Consider the following 24,812-nt stretch of genomic DNA (forward strand, 5'->3'; position numbering starts at 1 on the left):
CGCTCATATACAGATATTTCATCTTTACATAATATGAATACTTACCTTAAACAAAAAATTAAACAAGGCATTACACACACATGGAAGTCAAAAGGAACTCACCAGAACACACAGCAAGTCTAAACAACAAGACCTTTGCCCTTATCATGAGAACCTTTAGAAGTGTCTTTCAGTTATAATATAAATAGTTAAACTTATTATATCGTTATACCAAAAACCTAAACAAGCTTGCAAGAAACATCATTTCAAAACCCAGATTTAGGAAGTTTCCATCATTATACCCTAAACTGACATTAAAAGATGTAGCTCTAAGTTCACATAAATAACCATGAAAATAACCTAAGGTTTATCGATATTTACCAGGTGCTAAAACAATAAAGGAGTTGGCTGAGTACAATGAACTCAAATCTTCAAGGAGGTTTCTAGTCTAAGGTTTTCAAAGAGAAAGTTCAGAGAAAATTTTGAAAGGGAGAATGGATACAAAGCAAAACGTAAAAAATTCCCAATAAGTCAATACTAACTTTAAACAACTAAACACGGAAGCTAGGTTTAGTGAATAAGTCAGGTTATCCCACTAACCTCCTCGATTCTCGTGATTAAAAACTTTCTTTCTCATCATAAATGTTAGTCTTATCAACTACGGTAACTTATTTTCATTCTAACCTGCTCTCATCAGAACAACTAAAGTATCCAACTAGAGTAATAAAATAATAAATAGTCCTTTCAAACTAAAGACTTAACCCAAATGTCTAGCAACTGGGGTGGTGTGTTCTATATAGAAGTGTCTACCTAACCACCAAACTTGTTAGACATAGATTTCACCTATAGGCACAATCACAAACTTACATACCTAGCCACAATTAATAGCTTACTCACTCATAATTTTCTCTACGTACCATACTTCAATAAATAGTAACCAAACACTAAGACTTTGTCGGGCGAGATGTCACATCTTGCGATGGCAAGGCAAGTGCACTACCCTACGATAGGATTGCTATGTGGATTTCACTAAGGAGATTTCCTAAAAGAAAGAAGAATTCTCTTGTGATCAAATGATAGTTGGACCAGCCCTTATGGTAGGCATTATCATGCGATAGGTCAAGGAATTCTGTCTTCAAAATAGGACAACCAGTCAAAGCATGCTACTCAGTAAGATTGTCTCACGATGACTCATTTGTGGTGCATGAAGCGATAGGTGTTAAATTTATGGTTATACACTCAAGGTCTTCTAGTTAAGTAACTCCTCACGGAATTCTACTTAAGTTAGAATGATGGTCAAATGTTACACGATTATTAGTACGTGTGAATGCCTAAGGAATTAGGTTCATGTACTAATTGAATGGAAATCCATGTTCTTACTAGTTGATCATGATCATTCCATAGGGGATTGATTCAATGGGTGTGAGAATTATCGTTGCAACAACTTACAAATGTTTTTCTAGGTTTAATGTAAGATATATGCAACATCTTAATGTATATCATAATGTTGCAAATTTTTTTCAAACATTTGCTTATACAAAGATATTAATAGATGAATATTTTATCTTTAGTTCGAAAATGACACTTACTCCCTTATTGAACATACTCATCGAAAACAAACTGAACTAAAATAACTATAAGGAATGGAAAAGGAACCTGATAATTGTCTAGATTGTAAGTTAAAATAGTTCTTGATATTAAGTGTCCTCTGGCCACTCAAGTTGAGGCTAGAAAAAACTGAGAAAAGTTTGATGAGATAGCTCGTTGCTATATGCTGGCAAGCATGACCAATATTCTGTATAAGCAACTGGAGAGCTATAAGGTTACTAAGGCAATTTTAGATAATCTAGAAGACATTTTTGGAGTCCAAGCTACCTTGGATTGACAGTTTGTTAACCGTCTCCACACGTACTAACGTCCAGAGTGTGACTAATGCAATAAAATAGAGAGTTATGAGGCAGTATCCACAAGTATACAAGTTAAGTTGTAATATAGATTTTATAACGAAGTAGGTGAGTACTCCGAGGATTGTACCCAAGGGAGGCAAGTACTAAACCAATCTTAACTTGAACAATTAAAGATCTAATTAATACTTTTAAATTAGTTGTAGTATGAAAGTAGAATAAGAAGTATTTTTAGGGTTTGTAAACTAATAAAATAAAATAATATAAAGGAATTAAAATTGCAAGAGATAGAGATAAATAAAGTGAATCAAATCTGAAGATAGGTGATCAGCTCATTTGGCAATCCGAATTAACTGTCGTCTTGGGTTCCTCATCAATCAACTAGTCACTACCTTAGCAGGATCTTTCAATCTTCCACTAATATAACAAGTCAGCAAGAACTACTTATCTTTTGACCTTATAGTCCAGACTGGCTTGGGGTAAAGGTGTTCACAAATGGGCAATACCAATTTTGGGTTAATTCCCACCTTGATGACTTCCCTGAGTTATTAGGCTTAGGGTTTGTTTCACGTTCTTCCTTTCCCAAACAATTGATCTATAGAGTAACCCTACAAAATAGTTAAGAGATCATATCTCCACTCACTAATCCCCCATAGAAGGATTAGTTTCTCATGGCTTTCATAAACATGGAATGAATGGAATAATTAACCATAATGAATGAATTGAAATAAAGAGTTTAAGAAATTCCTGATTGATATTGATAAATAGTGCAAATCTATAAAAGTTGATCTCCTTTACAATTTGATCTCTTGAAATAAAACAAAGAACAAATAAACTAAAACTATGGAAACCTAAGAAAGCACGAAAACAAAACTAAATCTAAAGAAAGAATCTAAGCTACTCGAATGTTTCCATAAAGTGTGCCAAAGGAGCTTATTTATAGCCTTTAGGTAGCCGTCGTCCTTAACCCTAGGTTAGCTGACGTTCCTGAGCTTTAAGTTTGATTGTGCAGACCAAAACGCCTCTGTTTTGTGTTTTATTCTCGTCATAGAGTTGATGTCCCGACACACCAGGACCTGTGTCGCGACATAGCAGCCAGTTAGCTTCTCTGCAGCTGTTATGTTACGACATCTTCTGTAACAACCCGTTTTTAATGAAATCAAAACAGTAGTTTCGAGACCACAAATCTGAGCCCGTAAGAAAAATTATTTTAATATTATTTCATGATCTGCATTACGATAGAAATATCATATGAAAAATTCGTGAAGAAATTTTACCAATTACATGTTTAATTTAATAGAAAGGACCAAATTGCATAAAATGAAAAAGTTGAGTTCTAGTAGCTATAGGTATCAAATAGCTATGGTTTTCAAAATTTTAGGTCCTTATATGGAAAATAGACCATTAAAAGGAGTTAGTAGATAAGTATGATGATTCATCAATGGAAAACTAAATAAAGAAAAGAACTAAATTGGAAGGATGAAATGATAAAAGATGATATTTTAATTAAATAAGAAATACCATATATATCATCATCTTTCCCAAATAAAAAGATGGAAACCCTAGCATGGAATTTTGGTTTTAAGCAAACTTATTTGGCTCAATTAGGTATTTTTTCTTGTCCCGTTTTTAATAATTTTCATATTTTCGAGATCGTAATAGCTTAATCTAGCTATCTCGGGGATTAATTGTAAAGTTATCAAAGTGTTAGGATTTTTCCATGGATGAATATAGTTGAATTATGAAATTTTATTGTTGAAAATGAAAGGTTGTTGATAGATAAGCAATTTTTGTAAAGTGAATTTTGATGAAATTGTGATTTAGGGACTAAACTGTAAAGATATAAAATTCATAGAAAAATTCTAAAATTTATGAAATACATGGGCTTTTAATGTTACATGTAAAACTTGGCTAGGCTTGGAATAAGGATTAAATTGCATGAATTTCATTTTCGAGCTTAAGGACGAAATTATAATTAATCAAAAGTATAGGGGCAAAATAGTAATTTTTCCTGAGATGTGAATTGGACTGAATTGAATATGAATTGTATTAAATTGAGCTAAATTTACTTTTATAGATTCGGATAGACCAAATACGGAATTGGATCGACGAAAAGAAAAAAGTATCGGATTAGTATATTACAATCCACGAACATTTGTCAAGGTAAGTTCGTGTAACTAAATTATATAATTATATGTTTGAATTGAATATTATGTATGTGTGTTGTGTAATAGACATGTATGAGATTTAGTCACATATCCGAAAATGTCCGGTGAATATTAAGTCCCGTTTGGATAAATGAAATTTGATGGATACTGGGTTTTCGAATTGGTTGTGGTCCAGCATATGTTGCGGACACACCATAGCTCAAAATAGCATCCCTTTATTAGCTCTCATGAGCATCCCGATATATGGCCCTTGAGCTTCACGCTATATGGTTCTTGCAAACTTCCTGTTATATAGTTCTTGCAAGCTTCCGGTTAATATGTAACAGCCAGGTTTTAGCTAAATCAAAATAGTAGTTTCGGGACCACAAATCCAAGGTAGTAAAATTATTTTAATATTATTTTTCGTAATTATAGTATATGAATATATATGTGTGAAAATTTCATGAGCTAATTTTATCGTTTAATAGCTCAATTTGAGAAAAAGGACTAAATCGCGTAAAATTCAAAAGTTGCATTCTACTTGTTAAAAGTGCTTAATTGCCATGGCTTATTAAATGAAAGGTCCTTATGTTGTAATTTGACCCTTTATAGTGGAATTTGATATAAATGGGTATATATTAAGTGATTTTATAATGTTTTAATTAAGGGTAGAATTGATATTTGATTATTAAGTTAATATTAGTTAAAAATAAAATAAAATGTTCATTAATTCTTGCCTTCATCAACTGATTATATCAAAGAAAAATAAGAGCATTTAGGGCTTGTATATTCGGCACCTTTAATCCTTGATTAAAGTATGTTTTTTTCTCAGTTTTTGATGATTTCTATATTTTTGTGATCATTGCTTTGTATTCTAGCCAGCCCTTGTCTTAATTTTTGAAAGTGTTGATGATTTTGAAAGTTTCCATTGATGAATGCTTGAGTTTTTGAATGTTTGATGATGGAAAATGAGTATTTGTTGATAGATTATCATGTTTTGTAAAGTGATTTTTAGTGAAACTGCATAAAAAGGACTAATTTGTGTAATGTACAAAATGTGGGGATAAAATGTGAAATAAATGAAATTTTTGGGCTACTAGAGGCTATACGAAAATTCAGATAAGCTTTGATATTGAGGGATTTTGTGAATTTGATGTATTTGTGAAAATGGTCTAAATTGAATAAATACGAAACTTTAGGGGTTAAAATGTAAAAATGCCCAAATTGTGTGTTTTTGATAAAATTGTTTGATTTGATGATTAAATATATTAATTTTGAATACATATAGATCTTGAAAGAAAGAAAACGGATCTGGACTGGGGGAAATCGAAATTTGACGAATAGACGATCCAGTCCCTCTATTCCGATTTCGAGGTAAGTTCATTTACAAATGAGTTCTTTTAAATTGAACTATATGTGTTTACTTGCCATTTAATTGTTATAAATGTTGAATGAGCACTTACGAGCAAGAATCGACAGAGTTTCGGCATCCGAAAGTTCCGTATGAACCTTAGGAATAGTATAGGATATAGATGTCATGACATTAGGTTATCGAGATGTGATTACATGTAAGACCATGTCTGGGACATTGGCATTGTATTGAGATTACATATAAGACTATGTCTGGGACATTGGCATCGTTAATCGATTTCATGTATGACCTTGTCTGGAACATTGGCATCGATATGTGTTAACATGTAAACCATATCTAGGATATGGCATTGTACGAGCTTATGTGATTTTTGATTATCTTTAACGATTTTGAATGGTTCAACGGGCAAATTCAAGTTGAGAAAGAATATGTGAATGAGCTAAGTGATTCAGGTATGTACGAAATTCATATGAGCCTTGAGAAGAGAAAGTAATTGATGAATTGTTATGTTTGAGAAGTATAAATTGCTTAATAGAAAGGTTTGTGATCTTGAATGTGTATTTAATTGTGCTTATTCATATATTGTTTAATTGATGGTAAAGATATTGATTCATAAAATGATTTATTTGTGTATGGCTTACTAAGCTTTAAAAGCTTACTTTGTGTGTTCTTTCCATGTTTTTATAGATCATCGAAGCTAGCTCAGACTCTAGGATCTTCGGGAAAAGTCATCGCACTATCGATCAACTTGTTGGTATTTTTGGAAGCTTTGTATATATGGTATATGGCATGTATAGGCTAGAGTCATCTTGATATGTTTTGAGTTGTGATTTTAGCCATGTGACTTGGTTTGTAAATGTTGGTGTGAATTTGGCCATTTAAGTTGGCTTAAGTTATGTGTTTGATAAGTTAATTATATGATGTATATAATGCCATATATGTTGGCTTATTTGGTGTGATTATGTGTTGGTTATTTTGATTAGATGTTAATTGATGTGCTTATGCTTGGAAGCTAGCATATTGTGGTTTGATTTGAGATGACCATAATGTATATGTTGAAGTATGAAATAGGTAATAAGTTGATGGATAAATGCAATTAGTAGTTATGTATGTTTGATGTTTTTGGTATAGTGAAATGGTATGTTTTGGTTGTGGAATTGAGTTGTGGAAATGGTTGTGAATACATGGCATAATATGTGTTTGAATTGGTAGGTTTTTGGACACTTAAAGATGTATTGAAATGGTGCTATTTGGTTGTTATATATGCTTGTGGTTAGGGTAGAAAATTGGCTTTGCAAATAGCCTATTTTTGTCCACACGGGCAGAGACACGGCCGTGTGTCTCCACTTGTGTGACACACGGTCATGTTACACGGTTGTGAGTTCCCTGGGGTACCCTTCAAATTAAATTCAATATACTCTATAGTTTTGACACGGCCTAGACACACGGGAGTGTCTGTTGGCCGTGTGTGGCACACGGGCTGGCACATAGACGTGTGGTCGGCCGTATGACCCAAGTCAGTAACCCCCTTAGATTTCACATGGCCTGGCACATGGGCGTGTCCTCTACCGTGTGGTACAAGTGTAACACCCCCACGCCCGAAACCGTCACCGGAGTCAAGCTTGAGGTGTTACTAAACTTATCTTACCTTTTAAACAACTCTAAACCACTTATTTTAATTTTCAGAATAAACTATTTTTCTGCGTCATGGTTGCTTAAAAATTCATTTCTTGAGTTTCAAAACTCGAAATTAAGATCCGTAAATTTTTTCCTAAAACTAGACTCATATATCTATCTACTAATTTTTTTCTATAATTTTTGATTTAGCCAATTAGTACATTTTATTAGTTAAAGTTACCCCTGTTTCAGAATTCGACTACACTAGCCTCTACTTACTACGAACCACTTTTCTCTCTGTACAAAAATCATATGACTATACCGTTTATTTCTATTAAAACTAGATTCAATAAGGATTCTAACCATATAAAGTAAACCACCTAATTAATTTTTTAAAATTTATGGTGAATTTATAAAGTTGGAACAGGGGATCTAGAAATCGCTCTGGCCCTATTTCACCAAAACTCAGATACCCTATAAAATACAAAACCTTTACCTGTTTTGCTTATTCCATATGAAAATAAACACAACGAGATTTAATTTCATATATTATTCACCATCAACCCATGTCTCTACAATTTCTTGTGATTTTTCAAAATCCCATTATTTCTGATACTTGAATCTATTTTTAAGTTACTTTCACATTTTTCTTAGTTTTCATGTGATAGTTACTACTTAATCGTACATACTATTAAACATGTATATCATCAGCCACTCTATTAGCTAATCACTAGGAAGTATTTACACATCATTCATTGATCATATCATATCAAAAGAAACCAAGTTCCTATACATGCCATACACAAAACGAAACGTCTAAGTATACCAATGTGATTTCTTCGATAGTGTGATCGGGTCTCCGACGTTTCCTTCGATCCCTGAGTGGCTTGATAAAAACTATAAAAAAAAGAAAATAAAGAGAGTAAGAACTAAGCTTAGTAAGCTTACAAGCAAATAAATTACAACATTCAACATAATGAATAATTATACATAATGTTACCTAGCCTCATAAACTTTCTTTACTTCTCATTTTCTACCTTCTTCTTTACTCACTTACCTTCTTTCTTACCTGACCTTTCACTATTCATAAATATAATCTACCTTCCCTTTTGCTAATAATTCACTGTAATTTAACGTGTACAATGACCCGTTGAACCACTCGGAATACTAAGGATACTAGGGTCGTTCTCGCTCATCAATATCTCGCCAATGCCATGTCTTCAACATGGACTTACATGAATTATTCCTGTCTCCAATGCCATATATATATCTAATATGGGCTTACATGGCTCATTCCTGTCTCCAAAGCCATATATCTGATATGGACTTACATGACTCATTTCTGTCCTGTCCTATCCTGTCAACCCCAATATCCTAACATTTCTAAGGTTCAAACGGGGCTTCCTAATGCTTTTTCTCTGTCACTTCGCCTTTAATTTGACTTTAAATATTCAAAGAAAATAAGTATATAAATGCTGGAAATTGAAAATAATAATGTAAAATAAAATAATATTGCATTTATTTACTGTAAACTTACCTCGATACAAAATGTGACTAAACTTTACAATTTAGTCCTTTACTTTTTCTTTTCCCCGATCTACTCCTAAATTTCGCTCTTCTTGATTATGGAGCTTGAAAGCTTGAAACAAGCCCTAGCTATGGATAACCCTTGAAATTTCATGCTAATGAAGAAGATGATGAATTTTGTGTTATTTTTCCCTTTTTATTTCATTTAATATCCAAATGACCAAAATGGCCTTCCTTATTAAACTTTCAAAAATTCCATCCATGTCCTATTTTGTCCATGAACTTAGAAATTGGTCAAATTGTTATTTAAACCCTCCTAATTAATATTCCAAAGCAATTTCATACTAAAAACTTCTAGAATGCAAGTTTTGCAAATTATTTGATTTAGTCCCTAATCTCAACTTAAGCACTTTATGCATAGAATTTCATCACGAAATTTTCACACAATCATGCAATCATATCATGAACCTCAAAATAATAATAAAATAAATTTTTCTACCTCGGATTTGTGGTTTCGCAACCACTATTCCGTTTAGGCCCTATTTCGGGATGTTACAACAAGTCAGTATGTATGCCTTGTTTTCACACGGCCTGTTCACACGGGCGTGTGACTTGTGATTTCATGAAATTTTTTTAAGTGTCTAGGACTTTTTACATGTTATTGGTTTAGTTTCGAACCTCTTCTAAGCATGTTTTAAGGTCTCGTAGAGACTTATAAGGGACACTGTGAATGTTTTGAATGAATTTTGATTATGAATGCTTAAATGTATGTGGATGAGGTGTGTTATTCGGTAATACCTTGTAACTTTATTCCAGCGACGGATATGGGTTAGGGGTGTTATGTAATAGCTCTTTGGAGCATCCCGGTTGGTTGTGATTCTACATGTGTTGTAGACACACCACAGCTCTTATGAGCATACCTATATATGGCTCTTCGTGAGCTTCCTAATTAAAGGCTCTTTGTGAGCTTCCTGATTAATGGCTCTCCGGAGCTTCCCTATATGGCTCGCTTAAACTTCCTAATATATGGCTATCCAGAGCTTCTCGATTCATGGCTCTTCGAAGCTACCCGTTATTGGCTCACACTTCTTGATTATGGATCTTATGATCTTCCCGTTATACAGCCCAGATAAGCTTTCCATTACCTGGCTCATATGAGCTTCTCATTATATGGCTCGAGAGAGAGCTTCCCGATTATGTTCTCTAATGAGCATTCCTGTATATTAATTGACGGATGATACATGAATTGATGGATTACAATTTTGTACACTTCATGTGTACTACTCGTGTATCCATTGAATAATGAATGATTCAATGGGCAAAGTTTTGACATGGAATAAGATGAATCTGAGATGAAATGTTAGGAGTACATATACTTGAAATATAAGGATATGATTTATGTATGTTTCATGAATACTTGATGTGAAAAGTAAAAATATGTGGAAATTGATTATTGATGAGCTCATGTATGTTTCTTGATATTCATGTGAATTACATGACTAACATGCTTGATGAGGATATGTACTTAGGCAATTGACCAAATTACTTTTGATTATAATGGCATATATAGGTTAACTAGCCAATGTTAATATGAAAACTATTTTGGTTGTAAATAGTCATTAGAATGGTTTGTGATGGTCATATTTTGATATGTATGTTTATGGTCAAGTTGGTAAGTAAAGATTCTTGAATGGATTTGGTAAGACGTTAAGTATAAAGCTTGATTTTGGTTGGATTTGAATGTCTTGTATTGGCTTCAGAACATATTTAAGTGTTTATGTAGGTGGAAGGAAAATTTGGGTGAGAAATATGACTTGGAAATGACCTTATTTCATCCACATGGGCAGAGACATAGGCGTTTGTCTCAGCTGTGTGTGACACGTGGCCTAGTACATGAGCGTGTGTTTCAGCCGTATGTCTCCTGCTTCTTTAAAATTCAAAACAGAATGCTTAGGATTTTTCAAATGGCCTGGCACACGGGCTTGTGGCTTGGCCGTGTGAACCTCGCACCTATTCAATGCAAATTCTTATGTTCACACGGCCTAACACACGGGTATGTGACTTGGTCGTATGGCCTAAGTCAGAGAGTTACACGGGTACTAACACAGGCTGGGACACGACCATGTGTCTTATTTTGAATGCCCACACGGCCTGAGACATGGGTGTGTCTCTTGGCTGTGTGAACCACACTACACCTAGGAAATTTTTGAAATTTCACAAAAAATTCTTTAAGTACCTGATGTAGTCTCGACTTATTTCTAATGTGCATTATGGGCCTCGAGGGCTCATATAAGTATCGATATGATCGATTTATGGTGTGAATGTTAAATAACACGAAATATCTTCATTTGATCTGTAAATTTCGATAATGCTCTGTAACCCTGTTCCGGTGATAGATATGTTTAGAGGTGTTACATCCTCAGCCTATGTCGCGACATTGAAGGCAGTTTCTCACTTTCTCTATTTTACTCTCTATATTGCGACATTAGATCTCTCATTTTGCAACATAGCGTCTAATATTGACCTGAAATACCTTCTAATGGTCTCCTGCACCTCACGAAGTACGTTAGCTCCCTTTTAGGCCTCATTCAACCCTTAAGGTTAATAAAAGACTCAATGTGCACATTTTATTGGATGTAAGTAGAAATAAAGAAACTTATTTAAAACATAATGAAAATGCTTGAATTTAAGCTCCTTAAATGTGAAAACTAGTTTAATCTGCTCACTGAATTACAACAGATCAAACTCCCCCACACTTAAGTCATTGCTTGTCCTCAAGGAATCTGATTAGAATACAAATAGTCGTTTATGTGAATGTTTAGTATACTGTCTATTCATGTATAAGGATACTAAGGTCACATAGGGCTTTTTGGCTTCTAATGTTCTGATGCTTATGACAGGTATGGAATTAAAAAAAAAAGTAAGCATCAAAAGGTTACAAATACGAAAATAGTTAGTCACACATATTGATCTTTATTTTTCCCCCTTAGTGACCTTTACCCACTCACCACCTTATTTCTCCTTCTCCCACTTCCTTGTCTCTCCATCTATAGGAAGTCATAGCATGACATAGTAACTATGGCTAGCCTTACAAGTTTTTTGTGCATTAATGAATGAGTTTTTCTTTCTTTTGTGACTTTGTAACTTTTCCATTTTCCAATACATCTCACTCATGAATGCTTTTTCACTAGTTTAAAACTTTTCTACTCGTACCAATTGTCTTTTTGGATTTTTCTTTTTGTTTCGCACATTGGGCTAATTTATAGTTACTATATCACACCAATCTTTCCTATTTCTATCGCTAATTTTACAAACTCCACTGTGATGTATCTACTTAACCCTCAATACGTATGGCCAAACGTCTATAGTTGTGCAGTACAGGACTAAAGAAAAATGGCATATACAAATTAACATTTTTAGGCTCGAGGTTTGTAATGCGGTTCATCAAGAAGTGTTAAAAGGTTAAAAATTGGTACTAAAGGTGAACTATAAATAGGATAGATTTTTGGTTTTGGATGTATTCCAAACAATGCCTTAGGTAATCCCTACATATGTTTTAATGCACAAGTTCAGTCAACTAAACAAACACTAATTCAACCATTTATCATTCATACTAACATGCTCGTTCCCTTTTATTTTCTATATCACTTGGTACAAATGATAGCTTAATACCTATTTATAATGCAAATATAAAACTTTAGTAGTCTAATAATAAAAAAATTTAAAATCACTTATCATCATGCCAAATTTATTCACAGACACAATCAACATATGTACATGCTTCTAATCAATCACTTGTATTTCTACAAGCTCAAGCACACAAAAAACAAGAAAAACCGAAGAAAATGTAAAAATTTGAAGCAAATTTTCTATGTTAGCCCCACACTTTATTTGACACATTGTCCTCAATGTGTAACCCAATAATAGATAAGGAAGGAAGTTACCTGATTGATTATAGTCACTCCAATTGCTAATGGTGGGTGCTTCCTCCTTTGATCGTGTTAGCTCAAATTGTTTGTGTCTCCTTCATATTGGGTTCCTACATAGAAAATTTTAAACAGACTACAACATACTAAAATTTACTTATTAATCCTACTCCTACAAAGTTTAAATTAAAATTATCCCAAAAATTAATACAAATTTTTATAAAATTAAAAAGATTTCAATCATCCTCCTCATCGCCCACCTCTTCATCCCCATCATCCTTCTCTTATTATCCTTCATTTTCGCATCTCGGCGCTTCTTCTTCTTGTTCCATACTTGTCGGACCGAACATATCTGGTGTATAATTGAGGACTCGAATGTTATTTTGCCTAGAAAACTCTTAAAAAATTGGTCCCGATTCTTGAATCCACTAAATCATCAAATCTAACTTTGGATGACTATTATCACCGTATTGTTGAGCTCCTGCCAACCTTTTTCACGAAATGGGTGTAGCTGTCGTTTCTTGCTGTTGTTTGTTCCAGCCTTTTATATGTTTAGCCTATAGCTCGATGTATTATTGGAACAAGGTGTCCCCGATAATGCTTCGAGATGGTTTCAACGACTGCTCAGTGGATATCATAGGTACACCCGCCATTTTACATAAAATCGTCACAATATGGGGAAAGAATACTCTTATCTTCTAACTATTAATGCATCTTCCGATGTGTTGGTAGATCCGTTTACCAACACATACCTTTTTTTCTACAAATTAGCATAGAGTAAAACTACTCTAAAGGTATTAACATTAGAAACATTTAAAGCAAGTACAATTTGTGTGCAGACAAATTGAATTCACATCTTAGCTTCTGGAAACATAATAGCTTGATGGAAAGATACTGGGATAGTGGTCCTTGAGCGATACTTTCATTCACCCCTTCCTTCAATTAAAAAGTTTGTAATATTATCCATATCTATGTCTTTAAAATATTCTAAGTCAGTTTCATCAATGAAATCATTCACAAAAAAACCACATTGATACAAAGTACCATAAGGTAGACGGTAGTGTTTGACGAAATAGTGGATGTAGTCAAAGATCATATATGAGGACAAACCATAAGGACTTTTTTCGCCAAGACTCTACTAGCTAAAGAGCTCTGGTAAACATATGGAGGGGCACAAAAATGTGAAACATGACTCATTTATTTTACTAGGGAAAGTGAGAGACTGTTGGTCTAGTGTCCTAAGTGTAGTATTTTCATATAATTACACTTGTAATTTTTTGAACAAATTGGTTAATAAAACTATTCATGAATTACATTAATATTTTGTATATTGTTCTCAAATGGTTTTTGCATGCAAAGCAAAATGGAAGCAAGTGTTGCTCATTTGTTATCTAATGTTTAACTAATACTAAGTAATATTACGTGGTCGGATTGTAATATAAAAAGACAACTTGTATTAGTAGATGAACCTAAACATGTGCTTAGTCTAATCGAAAATGAGAAAATTGATTGAAAGACTATTATGTCGTCTATCAAGTCCAATTAAGTAGCTACCTTGTCTTAGACATTGGAGCGGATGACTCCCAAAAGATAGAGACATAGATGTGGTTGACTGGACTAATAGTACATCGGGCTGGACCTAAGTAGAATAGATTCTGAATCCGTTTATAGATTTGTTCACTTGTGGCGTTCATAGTGTGGCATACATAAATCCTGAATGGATGGTAGACTATCTATGCGTGACTCGTTCACTTTGATGTAAGTAAAATCCTGAGTTTGAATAGATAAGAAACTGAAAACTAGTGCATTGAGTGTACGACTTCTGCAGTATGTAGCTATTGGAAAAACGGGCAGCGAAAAATAAATTTAGGGAAAAACCAGAGTTTTAAAATTTTTCCAAAACAATATCTTGGTTGTGATATCTAAATTAATAAACACTTAATCAAAATTGTACATTTTTTATTCGTCTAGGATGACTATTTCGACCGAGTAGTCTTCTCCGCTATCCTCAAGCTCACATCTGTCGAGTGTAGGCTCGCTTCAAATCAAAAAAATTTCACAAATATTACTAGTTGTAAATAAAATAAAAAATCTAAAATTTTCTTAAATAATCTCTTCAGAGAATTTTCTCTTTACAACTTTCTCTTAAATTCAAGTGTATGTAAATAATTACCCAAAGCTCTCTTTATATAGGAGAGTTTAGAGAGTTCTACTATGGTTAAATTTAATCATTTTAATATTAAATTTAATCTAATATTTATCTTAATATTAGATTAAACTTAATATTAAATCTTATTAAAATAATAGAATGTTTGTAGATAAAATCTAAATTAAATTAAATATTAAGATAATCATTTTAATATTAAATTAATAAAATACTATTAAGATAAGTATTAAATTAAATTTAATATTAAACTATTAAAATAATATTATTTTTGGAATAGTTAATTTGAAATCAAATTCTTTGGTAGAGTCCTAGTAGGAGTGTAACTCTTTCATTACTCAAGCACTGATGACCAACCACCACTGGCTACTAGGATGCTGTTGTCGCAGCTGCCGACACTACTGTGTCTGGTGATGCAGGTGCGACACCCTTACGGCACCCCGAGCTGATTCGGTTGTTACTAGTTTGGTTCGGGTCAATGACAACCCAACCGATCCGGTTTAGCCACCAGTTGGACCTTCGGCCCGGTTTCACATACCAGGCCTGATTCGACTAGTTTTTGGATCTTAATCTCGATTTTGGCCTCCCGAGCCCAATTTACGATCTCAGGTCTAATTTTTAAGTTCAATTACTCATTGGGCCAATTGTCTAACTTGAAAATTAAATTCCAAAAATATCATATTAATTTTAATTGATTTGATTAATTTAAATTTACTTAATCAAAATTATTTTTCCAAAAATCACTTAGATTTTCTAAATTAATTTTTCAAGAAAATCCTTTAATCAAATTCTCTAGTTGAATAATTCTCACTACTACCTAATTTAATTCCACATCGAATAAATTGACTTAATTAAATTATTCCTAAAGTCATAGAATTTTCTTCTAGTTCAAATGCAATCTGATCGAGCTTTTGTTGAGCTAGCAGAGGGACCAATTGGACATATACAATTAGGCTCTAGTAATTGTAATTATGTCCAGAAGCATTGTTTCGATAATTCAAAATTACTTAATCATGAAATTAGATCATAAGAAGTATCATGATTGAAAACTCCTTATTGTATACTCTTTACGAAAGCAATTCATCCAACTGCTTTGTCTAATGACCTCGTCATGTGTGTGTTACCTTTATCTGATATCCTTGATTCCTTTGAGTTGAATTCGTTCACTCAATACAATCCTATTTTATTTCATTATCACCGTTGTGTATTCTTAATGATTAATATGACCACTGTCAACAAATGACTGCGATAAATTACTCATTCTAGAACAAGCAACTCGTGGTCGCGTTCCATATTTATCAATCCACACAGTGCCAATGAAAGGATATCATTAACTCTTTAATTGAGTTATGAATTCCACTGTTGCTAGTAAAGCCATGCCATACATAAGTCATGTACCCAACATACCAGCTATGAACTCTATCATCTTTAGAGCATAAGTGTAACACCCCTTATCCGACGCTGGGACAGGGTTCAAGGCGTTATCGGACTTAAACGTAAACAAGCATACAAAACCAAGCCATAAAATTCTGTTCAAATTTAAAACTTTTCAATTGCATGCAAATTGTCCCTTATAAGGGCCTACGAGGCCAAAAACATATATTGAAAATGGTTCGAGACTAAACCGAGAAATTTCGAAATCTTTTCGACACTTAAAAAATTTTCTTATATTGGAGAGTCACACGCCCATGTGGGTAGGCCGTGTGGTCACACACGCCTGTGTGGCTTGGGACATGCCCGTGTCCTCAGCCCATGTAAGTCTCTGACTATGACGTCATCATACAATTAGAGTCACACGGGCAAGTCACATGCTCATGTACTTAAGCCATGTGGCGAATTAAATTCTCGAATTAAGTGTAGACTTCACATGGCCTGGGAACACGCCCATGTTTTAAGGCCGTGTCCTCCACACAGCTGATACATACGACCGTGTTTTTGCCCGTGTGTTTACTACTAGGCATTTTGTTTTGTATTAATTAGGGTACAGGGGACACACGGCCAGAACACATGCCCTTGGGGCAAGCCGTGTGTCACACACGGTCTAGACATAAGCCCGTGTGTCTACCCATGTGGATAAATTTAAGGCTATTTTCTAAGCCAATTGTCACCCTTATTTGCACAACACATTCTTGGCTCCAAAGGTACTTAAACATTCATGAACCTAGCTCATGCATGACAACTTCTCATCACATTTTACTAAATTAAGACTCCATATCATGTCAAGCCCCATTTTACCAACATACACATAGTAACCATCATCATTCAACCATCAACAACCAATAGCCATATCATAATGGAATTGGCACATACATGCATAGATGAATAGGTTTACAACCCAATAATCATTGTGAGCCATATCTCATGGCCTTATACAAAATGAATCATAACACCATCAAAAGCCAACACATTGGCTAAACAAATATGACATATAAAAAAATAACCAAGTTCTTACACATGCCATACTCAAAATAATGAGACTAACTATACCTAAAATATCCAATTGATAATGTGAACGAGCCTTCAACATCCCTTGACCCCTAAGTTAGCTTAGCGACACTATAAGAAAATGGAAAAGAGTGGGAGTAAGCATAGAGCTTAGTAAGCTTGCATGTAAATAATAAGCAATAAAAATATGCATTTTCATACATATACATAATTTAATTCATCTTATTCTCAACAATCATTGTAGTCATATCATATCTCATTAGATTTATGTAATGCTCAATAGAACTCAAGATCATAATTTCCTTCATTCTCATCTTACCAAGGTTTAATCATTTTGTAATCTCAATAACTATAAGCTTGGCGTACATACCTGTACTCTTTCAACATGATTATACCTCATTATTTCTTTGACAAATCCTTAGACTACCTGTTGAACCACTTGGAATACTGAGGGATACTTAGGAAATCATATTCACATAGTAGGGTGCCAATGCCATATCCCGGATATGGTCTTACATGGGACCACTTATCGATGCCAATGCCATGTCCCAGACATGGTATTACATGAGATCACACATATCGAAGCCGATAGCCTAGCTATGGTCTTACATGATGTTCTCATATCGATGCCAATGCCATGTCTCAGACATGGTCTTACATGGGATCACATAACGATGCTGATGCCATATCCTAGATATGGTCTTATGCGGGATCTCCTCAACCCAAAAGTCATGATATTTATACCCTAAGTATTCCTAAGGTTCAACCGGCTTCCATCACCTCAAATCTTTATCGAACAACATCAATAATACTCGCAAAGGAAAATATGCAATTCATGCAACATTAAGTGTTAAATGTATAATAAAATGCTCTATCAATTACACACAGACTTACCTCCATACAAAAATGTAGCTAACTATTCGATTTAGTCCACAACCTTATTCTTCCCTCGGTTTAGGTCCAGACTTCTTTTTCCTTGATCTATAATAGCAAATTTCACTTATTTAATTATCACATTATTCAAACCAGCCCATAAATCATACTTTGGAAAAAATTACAATTTTGCCCCTAAACTTTCACATATTTATGCTTTGGTCCCTAAGCTCGTAAAATGAAATGTGTCCAATTTATTTGTTACCCAAGCCTAGCCGATTCATATTCCCTCTTATAACGGCCCATATTTTTCATCAAATCACATTTTTAACACCTATTTTTACATGTTTTACAAATAAGTCCTTTTAGTTGTTTTCTTGAAAAATCACTTAGAAAAAGATATTCATTTAACACCAAACTTCCATATTCCTCCATTAATCATCAAAATACATGCATGACACACATGGGTAAACTTTTGAACATAAACCCTAGTTCAAATAAAGGGTAGAAATAGCTAAATCATGCTTCTAGGTTCTCAAAAATGCAAAAAAAAACATTAAAAATAGGTCTAGGATTGACTTATTATTAAGCTTGAAAAGTTGAAAAAACCCTAGCTATGGTGGTCCTCCAAGTTTCGGCTATGGCATGAGAAAGATGAGCAAATTTTTGCTTGATTTTTCCCTTTTTAATCTTTTATTAACCAAATGATCAAAATGCCCTTTTCATTAAACTTTCAAATTTTATCTATGCATGCCCATTTTTGTCCATAAAAATAAAAATTGGGAAAATTTCTATTTAAGGACCTATAATTAATAATCCAAAGCTATTTCATACTAAAATTTTCTAGAAACACATGTTTTGCAACTTATTCAATTTAGTCCCTAAAGTCAAATTGGACACTTTACCTATAAAATCTCTTCATGAAATTTTCACATGAGTATGAAATCGTATCATAGACCTCATAATAAAAATAAAATAATTATTTATACCTCGAATTTATGGTCTCGAAACCATTGTTCCTACTAAACCCTAATTTGGGATGTTACAATAAGCCTCCACTTATATCAAAGCACATGAGTTGCATACGCATGGTCAGTGACTAACTCAAGATTTAGGTAAATAATACCATGAAAGTCACAAGTGAATTAATTCACAAATGGATTCAGCATTAATTCATCTTGGATCCATCCAATGTATCATTCTACCAATGAATACATTTATGTCTCTACTCATTGAGTCAACTGCTCTGATAGCCAAGACTAACCATCTCTAAGTATTTGAATCAAATTCTCACTTTGATTCTTTTACGGGATTATGGACTCATTTAGATTATCTACTGAAGTAAGTTGTCTTTCTTGCAATGTAAATATTCTTTACAATGCCACTTACCTTCAGTTTGCACTTTAGATAATCAATGAGCTAATATTTGCTTGTCCACAATTTTGCTATGCATGTAAAATATAAAAGACAGAAAATACAAAAGACATAATAGTGAAATGTGAAATTAACTTTATTTATTTATCGTTCAAATAAATAGAAAACAGTTACATGTTTACTACAATATGGGCACATTTCCCAATAGTAACGTCATTCAAAACAGTGGAATTCATTGCCCGAGACATGGGTAAATGATATCCTCTCATTGATATTACATGGTTGATGAAAACTAAACATGGTCATTGGTCTTTCGCCTTTGTGATAAATGACTTAATTACTATTCAATAGTAATTGACTTTTTATGAAGGAATATGTAATGATTACCATAAATAAAATAGGATCATATTGGGAGAGTGGATATTATCCCAAAGAGATCAAGAATAGCTTATGAATGTAACACACTTATGAAAATGTCATTGGACGAGCACTGAGTAGTCGATTTCGTAATGATATATTGTTAAGGAAGCTCAATCACGATACTATAGTGGAATGATTTCATGACTAAATTATTTTATAATTAATAGGTGAAAAGCTAGAACATAATTATAAAAATTTGAGCCCTAATTACATATGTCCAATCGGTCCCTCCGCTAGCTCGTTGAAACTAGAAATGAATTGCGTGTTTGAATAGAAATGAACAACATGAATAAGAAAAGAGAAATAGGAAACATTTAGGAACGATTATGGTTTTTCTTAAAATGGAAAAATGGAATCATTTGGAAATGAATGTAGGTTTGCAAAATGGAAATGATTTATTTGCAATTCTATATGGATTACTTAAAAATGATCGAAAGAATGAGTTTATGTTTTTGAGCTGCTTTAAAGCCTGAAAATAAAAATAAACAATTTGGGCACCATGTATGAAATATTAAACATATTTTCTCAAATTTTACTGGAGGTAAAATAGGGATGAGAGAATTGTTTAATATAGAATATTAAAGTTTATTTTTGGAAATAGAAAAATTGAGTCAGGTTGGATCATATTATAGAGTACTAGATCAAAGGCCCAAGAAGTACTTGTTATTAGACCTAATGTGAGAGAGGCCCAAAACCCCTCATATAACATGGAAGGGGTGGCAACCCTAGTAGGAATACTACGATGTGTCGTCCACCTCACTCCTACTCTAAGTAGGAAGTTACTTTTTTATTTGAAATAGACTACTACAACTTAACAATGGTTCTACCTTTTCTTTCTTTTAAGTAGATGGTATCGGTAGAGCATTATATATAACTTTAAGAGATTGTTACTTTGCAGAAAAATAGAAAGAATTTATTCTCAACTATCAAACATATTTTTCCAGAATAATAATTCTGTCGGTTTCTATTAAGAAGAGAGAATTTTTATTTCACCCCAAATAAAATAGAGAAAACTTTATCTAGTTTTGTGCTTCGATACATCTAGTTCGGGCCCACACTCGAAGCAATTCATGGTACAAGAATAGCGAATAAGATTGTTTGGTTGAAAGTCGGGAACAATAAACGTCTGCTAAGCTGAAAACACAAGTATGAATTTGGCTGGGGTTTATTGCTATAATTATCACAACTCGGGTCAATTTTCAAAATTTTAATTTTCCGCTAAGAAAACCATTTTCAAATCGGGATTTTTTGAACAAATTATAACTGTCAAGTTTAAGGACTAAAATGTTCATGCCCTAATGTAATAATAACTATCAAGTTTAAGGGCTAACTTAGGGTGGGTTTGGGACGGCGGTGCGGTGCAATGCATTTAGCTTACTTTTTGTCTCACGCTACAGTATCTAATCTCATCGCCACCGCTGCTTTTACACTAATTACAGGTAAACGCACCGCCCATCCAAACTCACCCTTAGACATAGAAAAAGTCCAAACCCTAATATGGGAATAGATTAATTCTTTCGAGATTTATTATTATTCTTTTCAATAATGTTGTTTTCAAAGTTTGAACCTATATATTTTTTTGAAAAAATATAATGTACCTTATCGCTTAACCTAAGACTAAAAAAAATCTAATTTTAGCATTTAAATAATATTCAAGTTTGTGCAATGCAACTATCTATAGTTCATTTCAACTTCTTACTAATAATAATAATAATAGATAAGCAAGAATGATTTGAATATCACTTGATCTTACATAGAAAAGGAGATTACATGAACTTATATAGTCGTTGAATCAATTTGCTTAATTTTGATTCTTCAAATTATGGACCATTTAGATTACCTATTAATATAAGTTGTCTTCTTGCATCACGATTTAGTCACATGATGTAAATTAATATTAGTTAAATGTTAGGTAACCAATGAGCCAATATTTACTTATACATTTTGTTTTTCATGAATAAACCATTGAGGACAAATATACAAAATATAATAACTTTAACTATGAAATTTTATTAACCAATCTATTTAAAAAGAAAAATTACAAGTATTAATAACGAACAACTACACTAAGAGTACTAAATCCCAACACCGTATCTGAAGTTCAACTTTAATGTGTGAACAATTGTTAAGTCTAGGGACTAACTTGGAAAAAAAAAATGTTTATGCTCCAATGTAATAATAACTGTCAAGTTTAAAGAATAACTTAAGTATAAAAAAGTCCAAACCTTAATATGGGAATAGATTAATTCTTTTAGAATTTTTATTATTCTTTTCAATAATATTGTTTTCAAAATTTGAACCTAAATTTTTCTTTTGAGAATATAATATATCTATAACATTTCATCTAACACTAGAAAAATCTAATTTAGTATTTAAATAATATTTGAACTTGTGCAACGCAAGTTTACTTGAACTTTTAATAATAATAACAATAATAATAATAATAGTAGTAGTAGTAGTATAGTAGATAAGAAAGAACGATTTGAAGATCACTTGAACTTACATAGAAAAGAAGATTACTTCAACAATAATGAAGGTATTAAAATAGAAATTGTTTAGAGGTTACTCGCAATTATACATTCAAAGGCCTTCCGAGAGAAAAGAAAAGAGGAAATCCAACCTTTTGTAATGGTTTACGAACGTTTAAATTAAACCTGCAGATGGAGGGTGTTACTGAGACTTAGTGATTTCCTCCAATATGTCTCTCACTAAGAGTGACATGTTGCAGTAAGATGATCCACCGTTTTCCAGAGACTTCCTTGCAATTTCAGCAAGCTCTCGTGCTCGAACTCTTCTGTTTTCGCCTTCTTCACCGCCATCCATCAACATATCTATGGCTTTCTCAACTTGATGTTTCTTCACCAACACCCCCAGTTTCTCTTCTTCACCCCATCTAACGGAGACTTCAACCCCAACCCCAACTCCGATCTTCAGAATTTGGACGATGAGTTTTTCGTTAAAGAATTGTTCCGAGAATTGAGGCCATGTTATCATTGGAACCCCGGAGCATACAGATTCTATGGTTGAATTCCAACCACTGTGAGTTATGAACCCTCCTATTGCAGGGTGGGATAAGATAAGAACTTGTGGAGCCCAACCCTTGATCAAAAGCCCCCTCCCTTTGATCCTCTCCTCATATTTCTGCTCTGAAAACCACTTCTCTAGCTCCTCAGCTCTTTCATCGCTTGTTTTGACTACCCAAATGAATGGTTGTTGTGATGCTTCTAGACCTAACCCCAGTTCTATTAGTTGTGCTGGAACTAGACGGCATAGGCTACCCAGGCAAGCGTAAATAACTGACCTTGGTTCCTTCGAGTCGAGCCATTTCATGCATTTTTGTTCCTTGATCGATGCTTTGTTTCCTCTTTCAAATTTGTCCAAGTTCATCTTGTTGCATAAAGAAACCGGTCCAATGGTCCAAACCTTTTTCTTTATAGCCTTCTGGTACTGTTCCACGCACCCTTGCTCTAGTTCATTGAAGCTGTTTATGACAACACCGAAAGCACTCATTTCGGCCTCTTGCATCTTGTTCCGAACATCGTCCAGGTCTGGCAGACTAACAAATGCTCCAGGAAGTTGAGCCCTTGTTATCTCCACCGTTTGTGGCAATCCCGGCACCACGAACGGTTCCGTATCCGAAGCAACCGAAAGATGAGTCTTGTGAAGCTTCACATTGTGAGAGCACAGCAATGAAAAACAGCCCATCCCATGGAAAACAATCCTGGGAACGTTAAACCTTTCAGCAGTTTTGGAAGTCCAGGAAAGACACTTATCTGATATTATGCAGCTGGGAAGCGGCTTTTGTTGCTCCAGGAATCGTTCCAATGGTTCTTGCAACATTCCGAGTGCATTGTAGAACCTTTTCAATAGATCCCTGGAAGACAAAGTGTCAAGGTTCTCGCATCCCACAGGGAGTCCGACTTCCCGGCATGGAAATGGGATTTTCACTACTTGGATCTGAAGCCCTGATTGGGTAGCTCGTTGGATGACCGAGTCGAACCTGGACGCATTGTGGGGCGTAGTGATTAAGCTTACCATCACCCTTCGTTCTGCAAGAAGCTTGGCCAAGTCAATCATAGGAATCATATGACCTTGCGCCATGAGCGGGATCAACACGAAGTGTAGTTGCTCGGCCATTGAGACGAACAATTCCAACTTTGGCCAGTCGAGTTGGTCACCTAAATTTTGTTCTTAATATCACGTCTATACGTTTTTTTGAATGTTTCTTACCAATTGCAGGTCTTATAAGGTGAGCTTGACTTTGAATAAGTCCAAATATATATTAGTTAAAAGGGAATGTTAAATAATTAGTATGTATAATATCGTTTACTTCATTTTTTCTATCAATATCTATCTAACTAATATATATATAATTGACTTGACTTGGATTTTGTGTTTGATTAAGTCATCTCATGCCCTATGTTTGGTGTTGAATTAGTCAACTTGTCGGCCTTGTGGCTTTACCCCGGCAACCACGCTAATCATAGCTCTGATGATAGATTGGTTGGTCTTTAAGCTTCTATTTCCTCGTTTTATATCAGATTTGATGTTGATAACATTTTTTGTCGCTTTCTTCAATCAATTACATCAAGAAGCTTTCGCGTTATTTCCTTCTTCTTCATAAATATTTTTTTCCTAAGATTGTCCTATGCTGAAATTAATCCCAAAATTCTTACTGTTAACTAATTATATTAGATTTTAATTTACATTATGATGATCCAACAATATTCTTTTAGAGTAAATGAATAATTAATGTTTTTTTTTAAATTGGACTGGTAGTCGAATCGGTTAAGTCATTGATTCATCAGTCAAGCAATTGATTCAATCGTCAAGTCAACTATTTTTAATCGATTCAATCAGTTCATACCGATTTTCAATTTAATTGGTTCAAAATCACTTTCTAAACCAATCCGACTGACTGATCTAATTCAGTTCAAACAACATTACAAATAATATAATACAACAAGAAATATCAAATTAACTATTATTATTTTTAACTCTAAAATTAATCTATTTTTTGTATAAAATTTTACAACCCTGGACTCTTTTAGAACTAAATCCTAA

General features: G+C 33.7%; 1 protein-coding gene across 1 annotated transcript; it reads right to left on the bottom strand.

Moving 5' to 3' along the window:
* Positions 1-22,229: 22,229 nt before the first annotated feature.
* LOC108459830 (UDP-glycosyltransferase 73D1-like) lies at positions 22,230-24,012 on the bottom strand. The gene has a single exon (XM_017759228.2). The coding sequence runs from the start codon at positions 23,883-23,885 to the stop codon at positions 22,419-22,421; it is 1,467 nt and encodes a 488-aa protein (XP_017614717.1). The 5' UTR covers positions 23,886-24,012; the 3' UTR covers positions 22,230-22,418.
* Positions 24,013-24,812: the final 800 nt, after the last annotated feature.

Source organism: Gossypium arboreum, chromosome 4 (genome assembly GCF_025698485.1).
Source record: "Gossypium arboreum isolate Shixiya-1 chromosome 4, ASM2569848v2, whole genome shotgun sequence".
NCBI classification, from domain to species: Eukaryota; Viridiplantae; Streptophyta; class Magnoliopsida; order Malvales; family Malvaceae; genus Gossypium; species Gossypium arboreum.